The sequence below is a fragment of the Podarcis bocagei genome (genome assembly GCF_964188305.1).
Source record: "Podarcis bocagei genome assembly, chromosome: 17".
Lineage (NCBI taxonomy): Eukaryota > Metazoa > Chordata > Lepidosauria > Squamata > Lacertidae > Podarcis > Podarcis bocagei.
In genome coordinates this window covers 5,649,740-5,671,806 of record NC_138143.1, presented here as the reverse complement: position 1 = coordinate 5,671,806, position 22,067 = coordinate 5,649,740, and the positions used below count along the sequence as shown (strand labels likewise).

The 22,067-nt window shown below is 47.4% G+C and overlaps 1 protein-coding gene and 1 long non-coding RNA gene across 4 annotated transcripts in view; both read left to right on the top strand.

The window, feature by feature from the left end:
* ALAS2 (5'-aminolevulinate synthase 2) overlaps nt 1-22,067 on the top strand; it is a 34,547-nt gene that overhangs the window by 6,650 nt on the left and 5,830 nt on the right. For 2 of the 3 annotated variants that reach the window (XM_081175723.1, XM_081175722.1), the window contains exons 2-9: nt 6,054-6,250; nt 9,048-9,188; nt 9,294-9,392; nt 10,419-10,644; nt 12,319-12,503; nt 13,592-13,771; nt 14,658-14,822; nt 17,050-17,318. In XM_081175723.1, the coding sequence (XP_081031849.1) occupies nt 6,076-6,250; nt 9,048-9,188; nt 9,294-9,392; nt 10,419-10,644; nt 12,319-12,503; nt 13,592-13,771; nt 14,658-14,822; nt 17,050-17,318 (1,440 nt within the window). In that variant the 5' untranslated portion in view covers nt 6,054-6,075. The remainder of the gene's footprint in view (nt 1-6,053; nt 6,251-9,047; nt 9,189-9,293; nt 9,393-10,418; nt 10,645-12,318; nt 12,504-13,591; nt 13,772-14,657; nt 14,823-17,049; nt 17,319-22,067) is intronic. The other variant, XM_081175724.1, reaches the window with a different exon arrangement.
* Nucleotides 1,292-4,268, top strand: LOC308577202. Its single transcript, XR_014003519.1, has 2 exons — nt 1,292-2,284; nt 2,671-4,268. It is a non-coding gene; the product is annotated as an uncharacterized lncRNA (long non-coding RNA).

The following is a 22,067-nucleotide window of genomic DNA, read 5'->3' as shown; positions in this document are numbered from 1 at the left end:
TTGTCACGGGGATTCGAACTGCAGACCTTCTGATCGGCAAGCCTTAGGCTCAGTGGTTTAGACCACAGAGCTACCCGTGTCCCTTTAGATGAGAGCACACTGGCAAAATGGGTGCCTTGGCAATATTTGTTCCCATTGGAAATAGAAGCAGGGAATAAGTGGGAGCAAACAGATACAGTGGTACCTCAGGTTAAGTACTTAATTCGTTCCGGGGGTCTGTTCTTAACCTGAAACTGTTCTTAACCTGAAGCACCACTTTAGCTAATGAGGCCTCCCGCTGCTGCCATGCTGCTGGAGCACAATTTCTGTTCTCACCCTGAAGCAAAGTTCTTAACCCAAGGTACTATTTCTGGGTTAGCGGAGTCTGTAACCTAAAGCGTCTGTAACCCGAGGTACCACTGTACTGCCTCCATAGGTTCTAGATTCAGGTAGTGTTGGTCTGACGCAGTCGAAATATATATATATATTTTCAAAAGTCCAGTAGCACCTTAGAGACCAACTAAGTTTGTTCTTGGTATAAGCTTTCATGTACATGTACACATGATGTGTACATCATGTACACATGATGTGTAGGATTGCAATTTACAGTAGGTTGTAAGAAAAAAATCTGCCCTTCCCCCCAAAAAAATCTATGATTGGGCATCCATTCCACACAACCATTCTTACGAACAACTAAAATGCCGCAAAACAGGGAGCTCAGTTGGACATGCCCATACCCATTGAGTCAATCACCCATCTCCTACTACCCTCCTGAGAAAAACCTCACCCCACCCTCCCACTATATATAAGGGTCTGGTGACTTCTGTTTCAGTGTATCTGAAGAAGTGTGCATGCACACGAAAGCTTATACCAAGAACAAACTTAGTTAGTCTCTAAAGTGCTACTGGACAAATATATATATATATATATATATATATATATATATATATATATATATATATATATATCCTTCATAGGGACACTCAAGGATTCTGATTGCTCTACATTTTAAAGCTGACAGACCTGAGTTGCACTTCCAGGGTCAAAACATGGTTATCCTTTTCGTATTGACACTTCTCCAAATTTTGTGATACAATTCTCTGCTCCAAACCACCACCACCACAAAACAAAAAGAAAATGCATACAAGGGAGGCGGGGACAGAGTTTAGGATAACTTGTAGAAACAATGCACATTTTAATGAACACATGAACACATGAATGAACACATGTGAAACACTTTGACGCTAAAGCATATTCAAAGCAGATTCTTTCAAAGGTACAGTGTATGCCAGCCTAGAGATCTCAAGTGAACGAATACATCCACCCCCCCTTGTTGCCGACCCCATCTAACTCTGCATTCACATTAATGCCATTGCCTCCTCACTTTCTTTCTCCTAACACAGACTCTCTGTCCTTATCATTTATATGGATGGCATCCATCTGTCCTGGGAGACAATGAAATAGTGTGCCTTTGGGGTTACAGGAGAGTTACAGCAGCTGCTGTGGCTGTAGAGACCGATACGGGAGAGACATGTTTCGTTATTGCAGGCAGAAATTCAGTAGATTCTCCATGCTGGAGGAAGCTGAATTTATAGAACCACAGAATTTCTGCCTGTCACCTAGCTCTCAAAGGCAAAGTGAGAGAAGGAAAAGTGACAAAATAGCCAAGTTCTTTCACGAACCACCTGCATCTCCTGTGGTCTCTTTTAGGAGTACGTTTCCTTCCCAAGATGGAGCCACATATTGTCTGAGTTTCAGCCCCTAATTTCCTGGGCCCCACTTGCGTGGTGCTCTCTTTTCTCTCTTTCCCTGTGGGTTTCTCCCTTGCTTCCTTCTGACCCCTTGGGAATCTGGAAGATTGTTCTCTTTGAAGCAGAAAATGCCTCTTAAATCAGACCTGCTCTGCAAGATGCGCTGCCTTGCGTGTCGTGATTGTCCTGTTGCAGTGAGTGCTGCAGGGGTAGAAAAGTCTGCACCTGCCGAAAACTCCCTCTGCTGTGCAATTATCCAAGGGACAGGAAGCTTGTCATGTATTGCAGCAGCTGGTCTCTCTGCTACTCCCAGAACGACCATTCACAAGCGCTCCTTAAGGCAGAGGAGTTAATGCAGCTACACCCTACAATTTACTTTTGAGTAAACTTGCAAAGAGGTTCAAGTGGTACATTTGTAGACACACCGTGGGTTTTTCTCACTCCTACTGCCAGTGTCATCTCCCTTTGCGGAACCACAGTGAAGCTAGTTATAGACCCCACCTTAAACAGTCATGATATCCCCAAAGGATCCTGGAAACTGTAGTTTGTTAAGGGTGTTGAAAGTTATTAAAGGTAAAGGTAAAGGGACCCCTGACCATTAGGTCCAGTCGTGGCCGACTCTGGGGTTGCGGCACTCATCTCACTTTATTGGCCGAGGGAGCCGGCTTACAGCTTCCGGGTCATGTGGCCAGCATGACTAAGCTGCTTCTGGCGAACCAGAGCAGCGGATGGAAATACCGTTTACCTTCCCGCTGGAGCGGTACCTATTTATCTACTTACACTTTGACGTGCTTTTGAACTGCTAGGTTGGCAGGAGCAGGGACTGAGCAACGGGAGCTCACCCCGTCGCGGGGATTCGAACCGCCGACCTTCTGGTCGGCAAGTCCTAGGCTCTGTGGTTTAAGCCACAGCGCCACCCGCGTCCCGAACCCTAAGGAAGTTCAGGAAAGTTCTTAGGTGACCCTTGCTCCCCTCCCAGAGCTACAGTTCTCAGAGCGGTTTAACAACCATCCCCTCTTCCCAGGGACGTCCAATAATATAACCTCAACTAATACAAAGATTTAGCAATACAGTGGTATCTCAGTCTACAAACAGTCCTGTTAACGAACTATTCGGGCAACGAACTCCGCAAAACCGGAAGTAGGTGTTCCAGCTAGCAAACTTTGCCTTGGAAGACGAACGGAAGACGAATGGTGGAAGGGCACTGGCGGTGGGAGGCCTCAGTAGGGAAAACGCACCTCGGTTTAAGAACACTTTGGTTTAAGAACGGACTTCCGGAACGAACTAAGTTGGTATTCAAGGTAAGAAAGAGATCGTGAAAATTAAGGACATGGGATAGAAATGTATCTGGTGACCTTTCTAAGGGCAGCTCTACACTTTGCACAGCTATTACAATTGGTATGTCTGTGGTTTCCCAGATCTTGTTGGACTCCAGCCTCAGCATGGGCAAGACCCAGTCAGCACGGCCAATGGTCAGGGGTGATGGGGCTGGGAGCCCAATAACATCTGGAGGGCCACAGGATCCCCATCCTGGACTTAAAGCAAGGGAAGCTAGGAAGGCATCCACTTACATACACATGTCTGGGAACTCTGACATGGCCGGGGTTCCCAGACATGTGTCGAGACGTGCATGGCATCAGTGGCGTAGCGTGGGGGGTGCAGGGGGGCCGGCCGCACCGGGCGCAACATCTGGGGGGCGCTTGCACTCACAGCTCTCTGCCCCTACTAAAATCCACGGGTTAGGGGGCGCAAATTACTTGCCTTGCCCTGGGTGCTGACAACCCACGCTACGCCACTGCATGGTGTCCACTCTGAGCACTGAATCAGTGGTGTGACACCAGTATACACACACAGCGGCTGTGTTTGTTGGACAGGGTAGATCTGCCCTAAGCCAGGACCACACCTCTTCACAGGAACAAAAAAGCCTGCTGACCAGATTGTTCACGTTACATGACTGTTTTTCTAACGACACATCATTCAGATTAAAAATGGCTGCCTTCCTGAATTATATGCTGCACAAATGTATATTTCCTCTATTTTTGTAGATGCACTAGCAACTAAAAGGCATTCTTCATCCTCATTTGCAGAAGTGGATTTAGCTTGTCACTTTTTATATTACACTGTGGGTGTGTATCTGCTTGTGTGCCAGTCAGGCAGCTGGCTATTTTCTATTATTATTTAAAAAATCATTGCTACCTTGAAAAGATAGCTCTCAATGACATGTTTCAGTGCTCAACTTGGTGGCCTTAGGGGTGCTAGGAAGGGAGATGGTTGAAGGTTAATTAAAGGGTGCTCCCTGCTCTGGAGAGTTAATGCTGATCTCATGTGGTCTAAAAGGAAGCTAGAGCCTTAAGGTTACTTGAAAAAAGGTGCATGCAACAAACATACAATTTTTTTCTGAGTGAGTGAGAAGGCCTTCTTGTGAGAATAATAGTTGATTTTGTTTGTTTGATAGATGTAGGCTCTCAGGGCAACATTCACTTAAAAACCACACACAGAAAAATGCAAACTTCAAACAATAAAATTGCAAAACCAGCAGACTATAACAAAGTAATCAAGTTCAATAGAAGGCGTAAAAACACAAAAGCTAGCTCATCTCAGCATGCTGGAATGCCCTAGGCTAGGTGTGGGGAAAGCTGGGCCCTCCAGATGTTACTGAACTTCCATCAGCTCCAGAATGCACATCCAATGGCCAGGATTAATGGGAGTTGTCATTCAGCTACATCTGGACAGCCAGTGGTTTCCCACATCTGCCCATGGCAAATGAAAATGTCTTTGCTTTGTGCTGACATGTTATCAGAATTGGTGGCAAGCAAGCTTTTCTGGGGAGACCATTCTAAATACAAGTGGCCACGATTGAGAAAACCCTCTCTCTAGGCTTTATTATTGAAATTGTTCTATTAGCATTAATTAAAAAAAAACTACTGTGAGAGTCATCAGAGCAATGAAAGCAAAAAGAGAAAAAGAATTCAGGACTCCATATGCAAGGAGCTTTCAGCCAATATTCCAACAGTGCAGGAGGAAGGCAGAAAGAAGAAAAGAGAATGAAGCAAGAGAAAAGGGGGAAATGGAGTTCCCTTTCCTCACAAAGTAGTCTTAAATCACCTGCATTTGCCTAAGCGCTGGGATGGATGTTTCGCTTGGCCATGGATGTGCACAGACTATAAAGTGAATTCAAAGTGCATTCTTTCCCTCAAAAGAATTCTGGGCACTGCAGTTTACCCCCTCACACAGTTACAATTACCTGCAATCCTTAACAGACTACAGTGCCCAGAATTCTTTGAGGGACTCTGCTTTGAATGTGCTTGAAATGTTTGTCTTGGTGAGACTGTCAGCTTGGGGTCAGGGGCAGACAATCCAAATCTCTCTCTCTCTATGTGTAATTTATGATTTTCAAGTGTATACATTTCAATAATTTTAGAGTCATTTTAACATTTCAAAACTTGATTTCCTTCCCCCACTTTCTGCTGTTCCTTAAATTTATTTTTAATATTTTCTGCATATCCCAATCAACTTAATTTGCTCATTTATTCATCTACTTTAAAATATACTCTTATGAAACTGAAGGTTGTTACAATAATCCTGCCCATGTTCTTATCTGTTTACAATTCCTTTGTAAATATTCCATAAACCATTTCCATTCTTTTATTAAAAAAAGTTTGTTATCTTGATTTCTTATTTTTCCAGTTAGTTTCGCCATTTCTGCATAGTCCATAAGTTTTTGTATCCGTTCCTCTTTTCCTGGGACTCCTTCTTCTTTCCATTTTTGGGCAGTCCAAATCCAGCCAGGTCGCAGCTCTTTTTTAACCAGCGAGTACATGATGGTTAGGGGGCGCGGGGGGCGCTGTGGGTTAAACCACAGAGCCTAGGACTTGCAGATAAGAAGGTCGGCGGTTCAAATCCCTGCGATGGGGTGAGCTCCTGTTACTCGGGGTGAGCAGTTCGAAAGCATGTCAAAGTGCAAGTAGATAAATAGGTACCGCTCCAGCGAGAAGGTAAACGGTGTTTCCGTGCGCTGCTCTGGTTCGCCAGAAGTGGCTTAGTCATGCTGGCCACATGACCCAGAGGCTGTTTGCAGGGAAACGCCGGCTCCCTCAGCCTATAGAGTGAGATGAGCGCACAACCCCAGAGTCGTCTGCAACTGTACCTAATGGTCAGGGGTCCCTTTACCTTTACATGATGGTTATTGCTTGGACATTGGTGAGCAATGCCCTGGCTCCTTCTTTGATACTGATCCTATTCTGTGGCTAAGGAGTTGTGGTATAGCCTCAGCCAAAGGGGCTCTCCCAGCACCTCCCTTGACCTCTCTCTTTCTTTGTGTAGCACCAGACCTTGGCACGCCACAATGGCCTCAATCCTCCAGTGCTGCCCTTTCCTGACCCGGGACCCGACCACCTTCCTGCGCCGATGTCGGCCCCTGCTGGTCAGCAGTGCCCAGCGCTGCCCTGTGATGGTGGCCCGAGCCTTCTCTCGTTCTCATGCTGACCAGCAGCACGGAAAAGAGACCCATGGAGATTCTGGTGAGGCAGTGGGTGGGCTCACAGGCCACAGCCCTGGGTAAAATGTCCAGCTGAGGGGAGAGGGGTTTCGTCCACACACTGAAAGCACACCCTCAAGGAAATCCTGGGAAATGCAGTTTGTTACACGTGCTGGGAATTGTAGCACTCTGAGGGGCAAAATACCGTTCCCAGGTATCGGGAATTGTGGGTAGGAAGGTGGGAATATCTAAATTAATGGTTCTTATTAGTCTGAGTAGCACTGAGTTAAAAACAAAAGAGGAATGTAAATGGGTAAAATTGATGGTAACTACAGCCAGACAGGTTATAGTGAGTGACTGGAAAAATGCAGAAGAGTTAGAGGTGAACCAATGGAGGAAAAAACTGAATAATATTATAATTTTAGAATACCCAGCTGTGAAGATACACAGAATGAAAGGGTTTAAGGTCAGTGAGAAAGAGGAGGATTGGTTTGAGAAGATATTGAATTATTTAGGTAGGTTTGAACAATTTGGGGCAATTAAAATGTTAAAAGTTAAATAAACCTTGTGGATGGAGGAGTGTTAACATATATAAAATTGTACATATGGTTGATTTGAATATGTTATCATTGATTATTTATACCCAATGTATCAGCCGCCTGGAGGGTTTCACTGTTTGTGTTTTGGTTGTTGGTGAAAAAATAAAAATTTTAAACATTAAAAACATTTTTTAAAAAAACACCCCCAGGATGCTTTGGGGAAAGCCATGTGCTTTCAATGCGCTTTGAATGTATGGTGTGGATGTAATCATAACACTCCCCCAAAACACAGTACACGCTCTTTCAACACAGGGGGGTGCGTTCGTACAGTTATTAGATCTGGAAGAATCCAATATGGCAGTATGAAAGTCCAGTGGGAAATGAATGGATCTACCTATTCAGATAAACTATGTGTTCTTGGGCTATATTATCCCAGACATTATGGCAAGGGGAAACTGACAATGGATTCATGCCATTTTATTCTACTTTATTGTAGTTTGAATATGCTGCTTTGGGCTGCAAAACAGTATTTGATAAATAAATAGTGCTTGAAAGCTCCTCCATTAAAAAATAATAATAATAAAATCCTTACTTATAGAAAACTATCCTGTCAGGATGAAGGCTAGGTTCAAATCCTTTCCCCTTACAGGATAGTTTTTTGTTCCCCACCCCTGGATATGGGGTAACATTTTTCATCTAAGGCAGTTTGAAATGGTCCAACGCCAGCAACTTCATACTACATGATTTATTTTAATAAATATGGCCTACCATGGCAGGTGGTAAAATTGCTTGTCTGGACTGTAGCTTGTCTGGACTGCAGCGTACGGAAAGCTAGGAAGAAGATTCTAGCCCAGAGGTCTCCCTGACAGGATTGTTTTCTGTGTGCAGGGAAATTTTTAATTTTTGTAGGAAGGAGCAGTCAGTTATAGGGGCCCTATCACGGAATGTTCCTCCATTCCCCATACCCCCCACCTCCCCAAAAATATGAAAGATCCAAGGTATGGAGACTCTGTCTCCAGGATCACAATTCTTGCCAGGGATCTCTTATTTCCCCATTCCCTCTTGCCAGCTGATGCCTGTTGTGGGTGAGAGTAGAGAGGACCTTTTAACTTTGGGACTTAGTAATTCTCTCACAAGGCTCAGCTGGGAAAAGGTTTGCCAAATGGAGGAAGAATTCCATCACAGGAATACCACTTCTGTCATCTGGCATGGTGCAGTCCAGACACAGGATTCCCACCCCAGGAGGGAGTCTGGTCATTTAAAAACTGTTCTGGGTCTAAGACCTGGCTCAAAGGCTAAGCAACCCTGACACGAGAGGAAGGAGAAGGGAAAGAAGGATTCAGAATCAGGACTTTCTTTCAGCCAGAACTGGCTCCTCTCAGGTTGGTGCCATTGCCATTATGAGAGAACAAGTGATTCCCAGCACCTCTTTTTCTAGGAAAAATAGCTCTGTCCAAAAGATAAGGTCTTTGGATTTTATGTGAGGCAGGCCCAGAGCACAGCTCAGTGGGTCAGCACATGTTTTGGTCTAGTAGTCTTCATCTCCAGTTAGAAACAGTTTAAGGAGCAAGCGATAGGAAAGAGATCGGTCTGAGACCTTCACCGTACAACTCATAGAGAATTCTGGGAACTGTGGTTTGTGAAGGGCACTGGGCCTTTTGCTCTGTGAGGTCAGTGCCCTTAACAAGCTACAATTCCCAGAATTCTCTATGACCATCGAAGTGTTATGAGAGTGCTTTAAATTTGTGGTGCGGATGTGAAAGAGTTGGACGCACCTATAGTCTGACAAGGGACGCGGGTGACGCTGTGGTCTAAACCACTGAGCCTCTTGGGCTTGCCGATCAGAAGGTCGGCGGTTCAAATCCCCTCGACTGGGTGAGCTCCCATTGCTCTGTCCCAACTCCTGCCAACCTACCAACTCGAAAGCACTCCAGTGCAAGTAGATAAATAGGTACCACTGCGGCGGGAAGGTCAACGGCGTTTCCATGTGCTCTGGTTTCTGTCACGGTGTTCCATTGCACCAGAAGTCGTTCAGTCATGCTGGACACATGACCGAAAGCTGTCTGTGGACAAACACCGGCTCTCTCGTCCTGAAATGCAGATGAGTGCCGCAACCCCATAGTGGCCTTTGACTGGACTTAACCGTCCAGGGGTCCTTTACCCTTACTTATAGCCTGACAAGGCAGATTCCTACATCCAGCTCTGAAAAAGTCCGGGGCCAAGTGGGGTACAGTCCCTATCGGGGCCACCATCTGAAAGATGGAACTAGCTGGGTTCTCCTCTCCTTCTTCTGCCCACTAGGCTCCGCCGCGCAGAGGGCGCCCCTGCTTCTCCCCTCCACGCAGTGCCCTTTCATGGAGTCAGAGCGCAAAAGCGGCCAGAATTCCTTTGTGCAGGAGGCAAAACCTGAGGTCCAGGAAGATGTCAGGCCTTTCAAGTCAGGTAGGGAATGAAGAGGCCTGCATCCTGTGGGGAAGTGAAGTGGAAGGGAGAGCTCCCATCCTCGACTTTTCCCTAGCTGTGACCCACTTGTCCTTCTCCCTCTAGGCATGTGGACTTCCCTAGTAAGGGAGGTGCAATCCAGCCTCAAGAGGAAGTTGCTCGATTCTGACAAAGCGTCACACCTCATTCGGGACAACATGCCAGGTAAGTGAATGGGAGGACTCCCAAAACTACTCAGACAGGGAGACAGCGTAAGTAACACATACACCTGCCGTGTGTGTCAGACGCAGAGCTAGCAATTAAGCATTCCAGCCTTGTCTGAATTGGCTATCACTTTTTTCCCCACCCAAAAAAAGTTTACTTTTAAGTTGTGTAAGAAATAAAGCATACCCACCTTTCGAGGAGGCCATACCCTGTGTTGTTGTTTTCCCCCCAGTTCCTGATGTTATACACATGCTGCCTGATTGAAAAGAGGCAAACTTAAAGCAGCTAGTCACACAGAGACACAACAGGCATCCTCCTCTAAGAGCAGGTTATTTTTACTGGGCCTCTCAACTGGGGATGATTGAAGAGCGCTATCCGACGAATGTGTCAGCTCAAGGATTTCTGCTTGTGCACCAGGACTCCCCACCCTCCTCCCCCGTTCCACACCCTCTCCCAATCTGTTCCAGAGTGTTGGGGAAACCCCTAGAAAAGATTTAGGGGTGTGTACAAGGGGAGGAAAGGGAGAGAATGTTCTATTGTGCAAGCAGAAGTCCTTGCACTGGCGGGACATTCACATAGTAGTGCTTTGGATACAACCCATTATGTCCAATCAAACAATGTGGCTGGGGTAATCCAGTCCAAATGGGCGGCATATAAATAATAAAATTGTCAATAATGTTGCTATTGTTATTATTGTTATTATGATGATGATGATGATGCAGAGATGGGGTGAAATTAGTTTCCTCCCAGGAGAGGCCAATTTAAGGGCACGAGGTCAGTGCAGTAACTCCTGCAGAGAAGAAACCGACAGCCTCCTCCAGCCCCTGGAGAGTCTGTGCCACTCTGTCTGACAGCATGGCCCATGATCCATCAGAACTTGCCCCTGACTCCACGTAAACAGAACCTTCCTGCCCTCTCTCACAGGCTGCTTCTCAGTAGCTTAGCCTTGCAGGTGATAAGTCATCCATTATAGAGAAATCAAGTGATTCCCATGGGTTGTGTTAACCAGCCCTGTGTTTTTCCTAGCAGGGGGCAAAGTGTTTGAGTACGACCATTTCTTTGAGGCAAAGATCCAAGCGAAGAAGCAAGATCACACCTACCGGGTCTTCAAGACAGTGAATCGAAGGGCTGACGCCTATCCCTTTGCTGAGGACTATTCTGGCTCCCAGGTGGAAGCCCGTGAGGTGTCGGTCTGGTGCAGTAATGACTACCTGGGAATGAGTCGCCACCCTCGAGTCATGCAGGCCATCCGGTGAGTGGCAGCTGCCCGGCAATGTCTCCAGCACAAACTCTCTCCTGCCCACACCTCGTCTAGTTCCAATGGTCTGTTTCAAGCTGTTCCGCATTGCCCTTGCAACCTGCCCCAGTTTACTTTTGAAATTCAGTGTGATGGCCCTTTGACATGATCATGGGGTCGGGCAAACAGGGAAAGATGTTCTAGCCCATGGGTAGGCAAACTAAGGCCTGGGGGCCGGATCCGGCCCGATCGCCTTCTCAATCCGGCCCACGGATGGTCCGGGAATCAGCATGTTTTTACATGAGTAGAATATGTCCTTTTGTTTAAAATGCATCTCTGGGTTATTTGTGGGGCATAGGAATTCGTTCATTGTTATTTTTCCAAAATATAGTCCGGCCCCCCACAAGGTCTGAGGGATGGTGGACCTGCTGAAAAAGTTTGCTGACCCCTGTCTAGCCCCTGGGCTGGAAACAGACAATAGCTCATTTGTTTTCTCTGGAGAGATGAAGGAGATTTGGAAAATGGGTGGCTGCTTGTGCTGTGAACTCTTGCCCCACTTTTTACCTATGCTCAGCCTCAGCATCCTGAGGCCACTGCCCAGGACCCAGGACCACCCTGGCCTTCCCATCAAAATGTGTCTGGGTCCAGGAGTTGCCATTTAAATTTCCCACACTGCCCTGCAGAGGCATTATGTCAGGGGTCATAGTAGGAAATCAATAATGGGAATTGTAGCTCTGGGAAGGAGTAAACTAGAGTCCACCCCATACATTCAAAGCACTTTTTAAGTGCATGGCTTCGCCCACATAATCTGTGAGGGGTAAACTACAGTTCCCAGAATTCTTTGCAGGAAACCATTAGCTTTAAATGTGCTGGTTTGAAACAGAGGTGACGGTGGCACAGAGAAAATCCATGTGTGTATGCCTTGGGGCCCTTTCCCAATCCTCTTTAAACCCTTTTAAAGGTGTTTTCTGTCTCCGACTCTAGGCAGCTTAGTGAGTAAGAGAATGAGCAGGAAAGTCTCTGATTCATAGCTTACATCAGCTATGAATGGGTGGGCTTAGGCAAGACCCTGTCCTGTCAGTGTCAGCCCCCTCCCCATCCTAATAAGCCTGCCCACCCTCTTTCAACAGATCCATGAAGATAGCACATGGTGTGGCTTTTGTATTTTATTGTAATGTGACTTAATTTTAGCATACTCTGTAAGCTGTCTGGGGAACTTTCTGTTATGGGTTAGCATGGACTGTATCCAACATTAATCTTACTCAGAGCAGACGCATTAGGACTGATGGAAACAAGTCCTTTGATTTCAACGGGTCTGAATTAACCCTGGATGCAGCTTAACCCAACCCCCTTTTTAAAATGTAACCATCTTTGAGCACTTACCCATAGCTGTAGGTTTCATTAATGATGGGGGAAACCACAGCTTCCAGGTCTGAAGAAGCAATTTTCATAGGATCGTGGCAAGGAGGAGAAGGGTGGACATGTTCTCTTCCTAGCACTGAGAGTGGCCCCAGTCTGAACCAGGTTCCCCACAGTTGCTTTGCACAAGAATGGAAAAGGGACCCAAGATCTGATCAAGGGACTCCATGGTCTTATCTGGTTTGGCGATCCAGGTGTGATTCACCTTCTGAGTTCAGCCCTTTTTGGAGCAAATCTCATTCTCCTCTTCTTCCACCCTATCCTCACCAGGGATACTCTGGATCTTTATGGAGCTGGGGCTGGAGGCACCAGGAACATTTCTGGCACCAGTAAGTTCCACGTGGAGCTGGAGCAAGAACTGGCCGGCCTGCACAGCAAAGACGCTGCCCTGCTCTTCTCTTCTTGCTTTGTGGCCAATGACTCCACCCTCTTCACTTTGGCCCGCATGATGCCAGGTAACCAGGGCAATGCAGTGGGTTGGCCTTTAGGGCCTGGCTGGCAGCCAAGATAAGGAAGGACCATGGGCTCTGCATGGAGAAGATCCCAGGTTCAATCCCCAACATCTCCAAGTTGGGCTGGGAGAAGCCCCGGTCGGGAATCCTGTGGAGACTGTACTGTGTCAGATAGACCAGTGGGTCTGACTCGGGATGGGTAAATTTGACCGTGCTGGTTTCTCTCATTTTTTCCAGTCTTAAATCCATTTCTCCATGTTTCCACAATAGCTTTTAAAAGTCCTCCTGAAAAATTACCAGCATTTTAAGGCAAAATTCTCCTAGTATTTTAACTACGCACATACACCAGTGTGTGCAATTTTGCATACATTGCTGCAGAACCGTGTAGCAAATATAGGTAAAGGTAAAGATAAAGGGACCCCTGACCATTAGGTCCAGTCGCAGATGACTCTGGGATTGCGGCGCGCATCTCGCTTTATTGGCCGAGGGAGCCGGCATACAGCTTTTGGGTCATGTGGCCAGCATGACTAAGCCGCTTCTGGTGAACCAGAGCAGTGCACGGAAACACCGTTTACCTTCCCGCCAGAGCAATACCTATTTATCTACTTGCACTTTGACGTGCTTTTGAACTGCTAGGTTAGCAGGAACAGGGACCGAGCAACGGGAGCTCACCCCGTCACGGGGATTCGAACCGACAACCTTCTGATTGGCAAGCCCTAGGCTCTGTGGTTTAGACCACAGTGCCACCCGTGTCCCTGTGTAGCAAATATAGCATAGTGCAAATACAACACAGGGTGAATATCAAAAGATGGCTGTGTTTAGGTTTGTGTATTTGCTTTGGGAAGTGCAAATGACATAGGTCCACCTTGAAAGCATTTAGAATCATGCAATTGTAGACTTGGAAGGGACCCAAAAGCCATCTAGTCCAAGTCCCTGTGATACAGGAGTCACAGCTAAACATGAACTGGATCCAATTTCTCCCCCATACCAAGGATCTGGCTCAGTGTAAGGCAGGTTCCTTTGTCCTTATTCCAGTTAGGCAGAGAGCAGAGGCTTGGTGAGTGACCCAGAGGCTCCTTTTCCTCCTGCAGGGTGTGAGATCTATTCAGATGCAGGAAACCATGCCTCCATGATTCAGGGCATCCGAAACAGTGGAGCACCGAAGTATGTCTTCCGGCATAATGACCCCCAACACCTGGAGGAGCTCCTGAGCAAAGCCAATGCCAAGACCCCAAAGATTGTTGCCTTTGAGACTGTCCATTCCATGGATGGTGGGTAATGCATTTGTATGTTGTTAATATTTATTATTCGCTTCATAATGAATTTTCCAGATAACGTGGTAAAATCAATATACAGTCATACCTCGGGTTACAGATGTTTCAGGTTGTGTGTTTTCGGGTTACGGATGCGCCGAAACCTGGAAGTACCGTAACGGGTTACTTCTGGGTTTCGGCGCGCGCGCATGCGCAGAAACACTAAATCGCGCTTTGTGCAGAAGCGCCGAATCACAACCCACGTGTGTGCAGACGTGGCACTGCAGGTTGCGGACGCTGTGGGTTGCGAACGTGCCTCCCACACGGATCACATTCACAAACCGAGCTTCCACTGTAAAACAAAAAACTAAGCATATTAAGAGATTCATCTTTTAGGACCCACCCTCTACTTGTGACTGTTTTTAATACTGTATTTTGAACTGTTGGTGAGCTACCTTTGGACCTTATAGTGAAGCATGGGTAATAAGTTAAGTTAATGACAATAACAATAACAATAACAGTAACAATAACAAGGCAATCAAATTCCACACTGAAATCCAAAGTCAGCATGCATGATAAAACAATTACCAGCAGAAAGTTCATCTGTTCTAGAGGCTGAGAATCTGTGGCCGTCCCACATGCTCCCGAACTCCCATCGGCCCCAGTCAGCATGGGCAATAGTCAGGGATGCTGAGAGTCGTAGCCTGGAGGTCCAGAAGTTCCTCATCCTTGATTTAACACAGAAGAGCGAAAAAGGAAATTGTGTTGGATTTGATTAGAGCCAAGAGTTCTGTTCTTCAAAACATTACTCTGCAGTTTCCTTACTACACCTCCTTTGCAATCCAGGCTAAGGTCGCCAGTAAGGGTCAGTATCCTTCGTGCATTAAGTCTTCTCTGTCTGCAGGTGCCATCTGCCCACTGGAGGAAATGTGTGACGTGGCACACCGCTATGGAGCCATCACTTTCGTGGATGAGGTTCACGCGGTGGGACTTTACGGGGCCCACGGGGCTGGCATTGGTGAACGCGACGGAGTGATGGGCAAGATAGATATCGTCTCTGGCACCCTGGGTAAGTTTGAGGGTGAGCCACAGCCCCTAATGAAAAGGGCATCAGGAAGGGATGGACTACGGTGAAGGTCTGGGATGTTCTAGCACTGGATTTCCTGAACTCTGCAGGAAGTTGAAGTATGTGGCCTATAAGATGGCCTAAAACCCTATGGTCCTCGGTGCCACAGAGCAGCAAGTTAAGATGATGGGGTAGACTTGGTCAGGAAGGAACACCATGTTGGAGGCAAGTGGTTCTCCAGTGGCCACACCTGGAACAGCTTCGACTGGCTGGCTAGACCAGGTGAGGGTAGCCAACAGGTCTCAAACCCTTGGTGAGTTAGGAACTTCCCCTGCATGTGAAGACAGGCTTCGGCAGATTGAGCAGATGAGACCAATGGTCAAGAAGGTGGTTCCTGCATGTGCTGTAGAGGGAAGTGAGGGGCAGATGGGGCTCATCCACCTGGAAAGGAAGCATCTTCAAGAGAAGAAGAAGCTAAGGAGTAAGCCCTGGTGCTGCTCTGGTTCGCCAGAAGTGGCTTAGTCATGCTGGCCACATGACCCGGAAGCTGTATGCCGGCTCCCTTGGCCAATAGAGCCAGTTTGGTGTAGTGGTTAAGAGCGGAAGTCATGTAATCTGGTGAACCGGGTTCGCGTCTCCGCTCCTCCACCTGCAGCTGCTGGGTGACCTTGGGCCAGTCACACTTCTCTGAAGTCTCTCAGCCCCACTCACCTCACAGAGTGTTTGTTGTGGGGGAGGAAGGGAAAGGAGATTGTTAGCCGCTTTGAGACTCCTGAAGGGGAGTGAAAGGCGGGATATCAAATCCAAACTCTTCTTCTTCAATAAAGTGAGCTGAGTGCCACAACCCCAGAGGCGTCCGCGACTGGACCTAATGATCAGGGGTCCCATTACTTTTAAGCCCTACACAAAACTGGAGTAGAATCCTGAAGGACAGCGCCTTGTACGCCTCCTTCTGGCAACTCTTGCAGCCAAGCTGGTGTCAAATATATTACAGTGGTACCTTGGGTTACATACACTTCAGGTTACAGACTCTGCTAACCCAGAAATAGTACCTTGGGTTAAGAACTTTGCTTCAGAATAAGAACAGAAATTGTGCTCCGGCAGCGGGAGGCCCTATTAACTAAAGTGGTGCTTCAGGTTAAGAACAGTTTCAGGTTAAGAATGGACCTCTGGAATGAATTAAGTACATAACCAGAGGTACCACTGTACTTTCCTTTCTTCAGTGAGACCACATCTTGTCATCTGGGCAGCCCAGGACTTCCATACACAACACCCAGGCTTGTGCCCCGGGGAGGTCACTTCAGTGCTGCTAACGCAGCGGTTTCACTTCACCTCCAGAGGCACACTCTCGAGACAGACGGATGCCCACAGTTCCATCTCAAGTTGAAACAAGGATGCAAAATAAGACACATGAAGTTCCTCAGTTTGCCAAAAGTTATGTTTGCCAAAAGGATCTAGGAGTCTTGGTTGACCACAAACTTGACATGAGCCAACAGTGTGACGCGGCAGCTAAAAAAGCCAATGCAATTCTGGGCTGCATCAATAGGAGTATAGCATCTAGATCAAGGGAAGTAATAGTGCCACTGTATTCTGCTCTGGTCAGACCTCACCTGGAGTACTGTGTCCAGTTCTGGGCACCACAGTTCAAGAAGGACACTGACAAACTGGAACGTGTCCAGAGGAGGGCAACCAAAATGGTCAAAGGCCTGGAAACGATGCCTTATGAGGAACGGCTAAGGGAGCTGGGCATGTTTAGCCTGGAGAAGAGGAGGTTAAGGGGTGATATGATAGGATGTCACATAGAGGAGGGAGAAAGGTTGTTTTCTGCTGCTCCAGAGAAGCGGACACGGAGCAATGGATCCAAACTACAAGAAAGAAGATTCCACCTAAACATTAGGAAGAACTTCCTGACAGTAAGAGCTGTTGGACAGTGGAATTTGCTAGCAAGGAGTGTGGTGGAGTCTCCTACTTTGGAGGTCTTTAAGCAGAGGCTTGACAACCATATGTCAGGAGTGCTCTGATGGTGTTTCCTGCTTGGCAGGGGGTTGGACTCGATGGCCCTTGTGGTCTCTTCCAACTCTATGATTCTATGATTCTATGCAAGTTGCAGAACCCAACTCAGTTTGGATTGTCTGCATGCAACATTCACCATTGTATTTTCAGTGCAGAGCTTAGGTATACTTCCAGAGTGCCTGGACTAATGTCTGCCTTTTCTTCTCTCCCCTTGCAGGGAAGGCTTTCGGCTGTGTGGGTGGCTATGTGGCCAGCACCAAGTCTCTGATCGACACAGTGCGCTCCTATGCGGCGGGCTTCATCTTCACCACCTCACTGCCCCCCATGGTGCTGGCCGGGGCCCTGGAATCGGTCCGGGTCTTGAAGAGCCCCGAGGGGCAGGCTCTGCGCCGCTCCCACCAGCGCAACGTCAAACACATGCGCCAGCTGCTGATGGACGCCGGGCTCCCTGTGGTCAGCTGCCCCAGTCACATCATCCCCATACGGGTATGGCTCTCCGGGACGAAAACTATGCAGAAACAGCCTCTCTAAGTTCCGTACTCTGTTAGCCAGGGGTGAAATCATAGAATCATAGAGTTGGAAGAGACCACAAGGGCCATCGAGTCCAACCCCCTGCCAAGCAGGAAACACCATCAGAGCACTCCTGACATATGGTTGTCAAGCCTCTGCTTAAAGACCTCCAAAGTAGGAGACTCCACCACACTCCTTGCCAGCAAATTCCACTCTCGAACAGCTCTTACTGTCAGGAAGTTCTTCCTAATGTTTAGGTGGAATCTTCTTTCTTGTAGTTTGGATCCATTGCTCCGTGTCCGCTTCTCTGGAGCAGCAGAAAACAACCTTTCTCCCTCCTCTATGTGACATCCTTTTATATATTTGAACATGGCTATCATATCACCCCTTAACCTCCTCTTCTCCAGGCTAAACATGCCCAGCTCCCTTAGCTGTTCCTCATAAGGCATCGTTTCCAGGCCTTTGACCATTTTGGTTGCCCTCCTCTGGACACGTTCCAGTTTGTCAGTGTCCTTCTTGAATTGTGGTGCCCAGAACTGGACACAGTACTCCAGGTGAGGTCTGACCAGAGCAGAATACAGTGGCACTATTACTTCCCTTGATCTAGATGCTATACTCCTATTGATGAGGCCCAGAATTGCATTGGCTTTTTTAGCTGCCGCGTCACACTGTTGGCTCATGTCAAGTTTGTGGTCAACCAAGACTCCTAGATCCTTTTCACAAATAGGGAGGGCAATTTCACCAAGTTTCTCCAGGGGGAGGAGAAATTATCCAGCAGCGGCATTAGGGAGCCTGTAGCCTTCTAGGTGTGGCTGGACTCAGCCAGACCCAGGCAGCATGGTCCCCAGTTGGAGGCAGCAGTGCTTCCGAATTCTAGTTGCTGGAAACCGCCAGAGGGGGAGAGTGATTGGGTCCTGTTTGCAGGTTTCCCAGAGGCCTTTGGTTGGCCATCGTGACAACAGGTTGCTGAACAAAATGGTTAAATGGCCTGCTCCATGAGACTCTTCTTATTGTGTTTTCCCCCCAATTTTTTTTATTCATTTTATAACACAAATAAAAAACACAAACAGAAAAGACAAACAATACAAACTAATTCTTGTCATATCCTTATTTTTCTAAACATTGTTAAGTGGGCTTCCTCAAGTCCTACCTATCTGATTTTCATTTTACTTCATCTTTAGCAGTTTACATGTATCATAATTTCTCACCATCTTCCCCCCCCACACACACACACACTTACTTTAACCATAAAAAACTTAACATTTTATCACTTATAAAATACACTATATCCACTTCCAAAGCTATTCTAAGATTTAAGTATTAACTTATTTTTTCAAATATTCCTTAAACTTCTTCCAATCTTCTTCCACCGTCTCTTCTCTCTGGTCTCGGAGTCTCCCGGTCAGTTCGGCAAGTTCCATATAGTCTATCATCTTCATCTGCCATTCTTTTGATAGTTGGTAAATCTTGTTTCTTCCAATTCTTTGCTAGCAATATTCTCGCAGCTGTTGTGGCATACAGAAAAAAAGTAACACCCTTTTGGGGGATTTCAAACCCCCACCCCACTATAGCAAGTAAAAAGGCTTTGGTTTTTTTAATAAATGTGTTTTTCAACACTTTTTTCAATTCATTATAAATCCTTTCCCAGAAGTCTTTTACCTTGGGGCACATCCACCACATGTGGTAAAAGGTTCCTTCTTTTTCTTTACATTTCCAGCATTTATTATCATGAGTATGATACATTTTTGCTAACTTCACTAGTGTTAAGGCTCTTCTTATTGTTATACGGAAATATCATTATGTTCTTATGTCAGGGATGATGATGATTGGGAGGCCTACGACACCTGGAGGGTAAAAGTTCCCCATCCCCATCAAGCAATTTTGTAGAGGCAGGGCTCTCCAACAGGAGTAGCACAGCTTCCCCCACCCCTCCAAATAATCTTGGGAATTATAGTTCTGTGAGGGATAAACCACGGTTCCCAGAATACTTTGGAGGAAGTTGTGACTGTTAAAGTGGTATGGATGTATTTTAAATGCACGGGGTGGTTGTTTGCCCCCGACATTATTTATTTATTGCTGCTGCTGCAAGCAAGTATGTTGGAAGTTTTTGCATCCTCCACAGCGTCCTGGACCTAACACCATTCTGAGTATTTTGGTGGTGGTGGAGAATGATGCGTCTCTCTCACACACACAAAGGGTAGGAAACACTCCAAGAAAATTATACAAAATGGCCTCCTTCCAGTGGGGAGGAGGAGGGTGGGGAAAGCCCAGGGCAGCCATGGGTTTATCTAGTGTTAAGGGTAGAGGACCCCCGTTGTCTTCTGAAGAACAGCAACAGAGTGTATGGCACAATCCAGCTAATATGAAACAATGAAATCTCTGTTTCGCTGGGGGAAACCCTGATATTAATATTCGTTATTACTTTTATGCTACTGTAATGGGATGATTAGCTGCTTGTGCGTAAAATCGTGCTCCCTCAGAGTTTGTGCGACTCCACAAACCTCTGTGTGTGACAGAGCTCCACAAACATGTCTGCTCTTAGTCACTCGTAGAGTCTGACAGTGGCTGTCTGCGGAAGCGTTTCCAGCAAAGAAGCTCCTTAACGGAAACGCGTCTCCTGGACTCACGGCGTGACAGTTTCCGGCGAGGTGTGGGTCTCCCTATGGGAGACTCAGATACCTCCCCACTATTCTCGCTGGAAGCGTCTCTGAGCCCTCCCTCCTGCTCGCATTCCCTCAGAGATCCACTCCTCCCCCTGCTGGTTCCTGCCTCAGCTGTTGAGTCTCTTTCTTCCTCCCTGAGACCCTCCACCGCCTGATGCTCCGATGGCAGTTCCCTGACATCCACCTCCCCTCCAGGGCCCCCCTCACCCCCTCCCATTTCCTCTTCCCTGGGAGGTGAAGGGTTAAAACCCCGAAAAGAATCTTCTTCATCTTCAGACGTCTCGAACAACTCCCTCCATCGATCGCCGTCCTGGCTCGCTGAATCCTCCTCCTCTTCGGAATCTGTGAACCCCTCCAACTCCTCTTCCTCGTCGGTGGTGGCAAAGTATTTCCTTCGGAACCTCGCTACAGGCTGAGGTTTGCGTGGGAACCTCTGATGAAAAGTTTCTATTAAAAATTCGTCATTGACATCCTCTGCCCTAACCCAGGTGTTTTCCGACTCCGGTTCCCCTTCCCACATTACCAAATACTCAACTTGATCTCCCTTCCACCTGGAATCGAGGATCTCCGCTACATGGTAGCTGTGTTCCTTCTCCTCCATTGCTGGTCCCCTAGTGACCCTCCCTTCACTGTCCCCTTTATACGGTGACAGCAATGACCTGTGGAAAACTGGGTGCAGCTTCATGTGGTTCGGTAACCGGAGTCTGAAAGCCACTGGGTTGACCTGCTGCATGACTTCAAATGGTCCCAGCCTTTTGGGTCTTAACTTCTTACAACCCCCTTTGAATGGCAACCCTTGGGTTGACAGCCACACCTGGTCCCCCACCCTGATGCTTTCACCTTCCCTTCTGTTTTTGTCTGCCTGCCTCTTATATTCCTCCTTAGCCCTGTTTAAGTTGAGTTGGAGCTGGCGATGGATCGCTTCCATTTCTTCAACGAACTGTTCTGCAGCTGGAACGCTCCAGTTCTCCCCTTCCCCCCCTGGGAAGGCTCTGGGATGGCACCCGTGATTAGCCAAAAAGGGGCTCATCCCCGTGGACACGTTCTCTGCATTGTTGTAGGCAAATTCTGCCAACGCCAGCTTCTCCACCCAATCATTCTCTCTGTCATTCACATAACACCTCAAATATTGCTGGAGAACACCATTAGCTCTTTCCGCCTGCCCGTTGGTTTCTGGATGACGGGCCGTTGAGAAATTAACCTCAACATGCAGTAAGCTCATGAGCTTCCTCCAGAACCTGGAAGTAAATTGTTTCCCTCGGTCTGAAACCACCCTCAAGGGGGCGCCATGCAACCTAAACACATTTTCTACAAACAATTTGGCTGTTTCTTCTGCTGTGACCGCATGTGAGCAGGCTATAAAGTGGGCCATTTTAGTTAACAGGTCTACCACAACCATGATGGCTGTTTTCCCTCTAGACCTTGGCAGATCAGTCATAAAATCTATGGCCACTGCTTCCCACGGTCTTTCAGGTGTGGGTAGTGGTTCTAATAAACCTGCCGGTGCCCGCCTCTCCCCCTTGGCTCGTTGGCATTGTTCACACCCTCTCACATACTCCCGCACATCTTCCCTGACCTTGGGCCACCAAAATTCCCTGGTAACCAGCCACATGGTTTTGTGTTGCCCAAAATGCCCTGCTGTGGGGCTATCGTGCAGTTGCTTGAGTACCTTCTCCCTCAATTCCCCTTCGGGTATATATAACGCTCCCTTGTAGTACAATGCCCCGTTTCTCTCCTCAAAACCCCCGGGTTTGTCTCCCTCCCTCCTGAGACCCCTGAGTTTGTCCTGGGCGTATTCATCATGCACCGTACCCTCTACCAACTCCCTTTGCCCCACCAATGCCGCCCCACACACCCAGCGGTCCTCTGGAATGACATGGGTCTCTTCGGGTGCTCCCTCCCCCTCCAAATATTCAGGTTTGCGTGAGAGAGCGTCCGCCCTAACGTTCTCTGGGCCTGGCACGTAACAAATCTCAAAGTTAAATTTGGAGAACTCCTGGGCCCATCTCAACTGCCGTTGGTTGAGCACTCGCGCAGTTCTCCAATACTCTAGATTCTTATG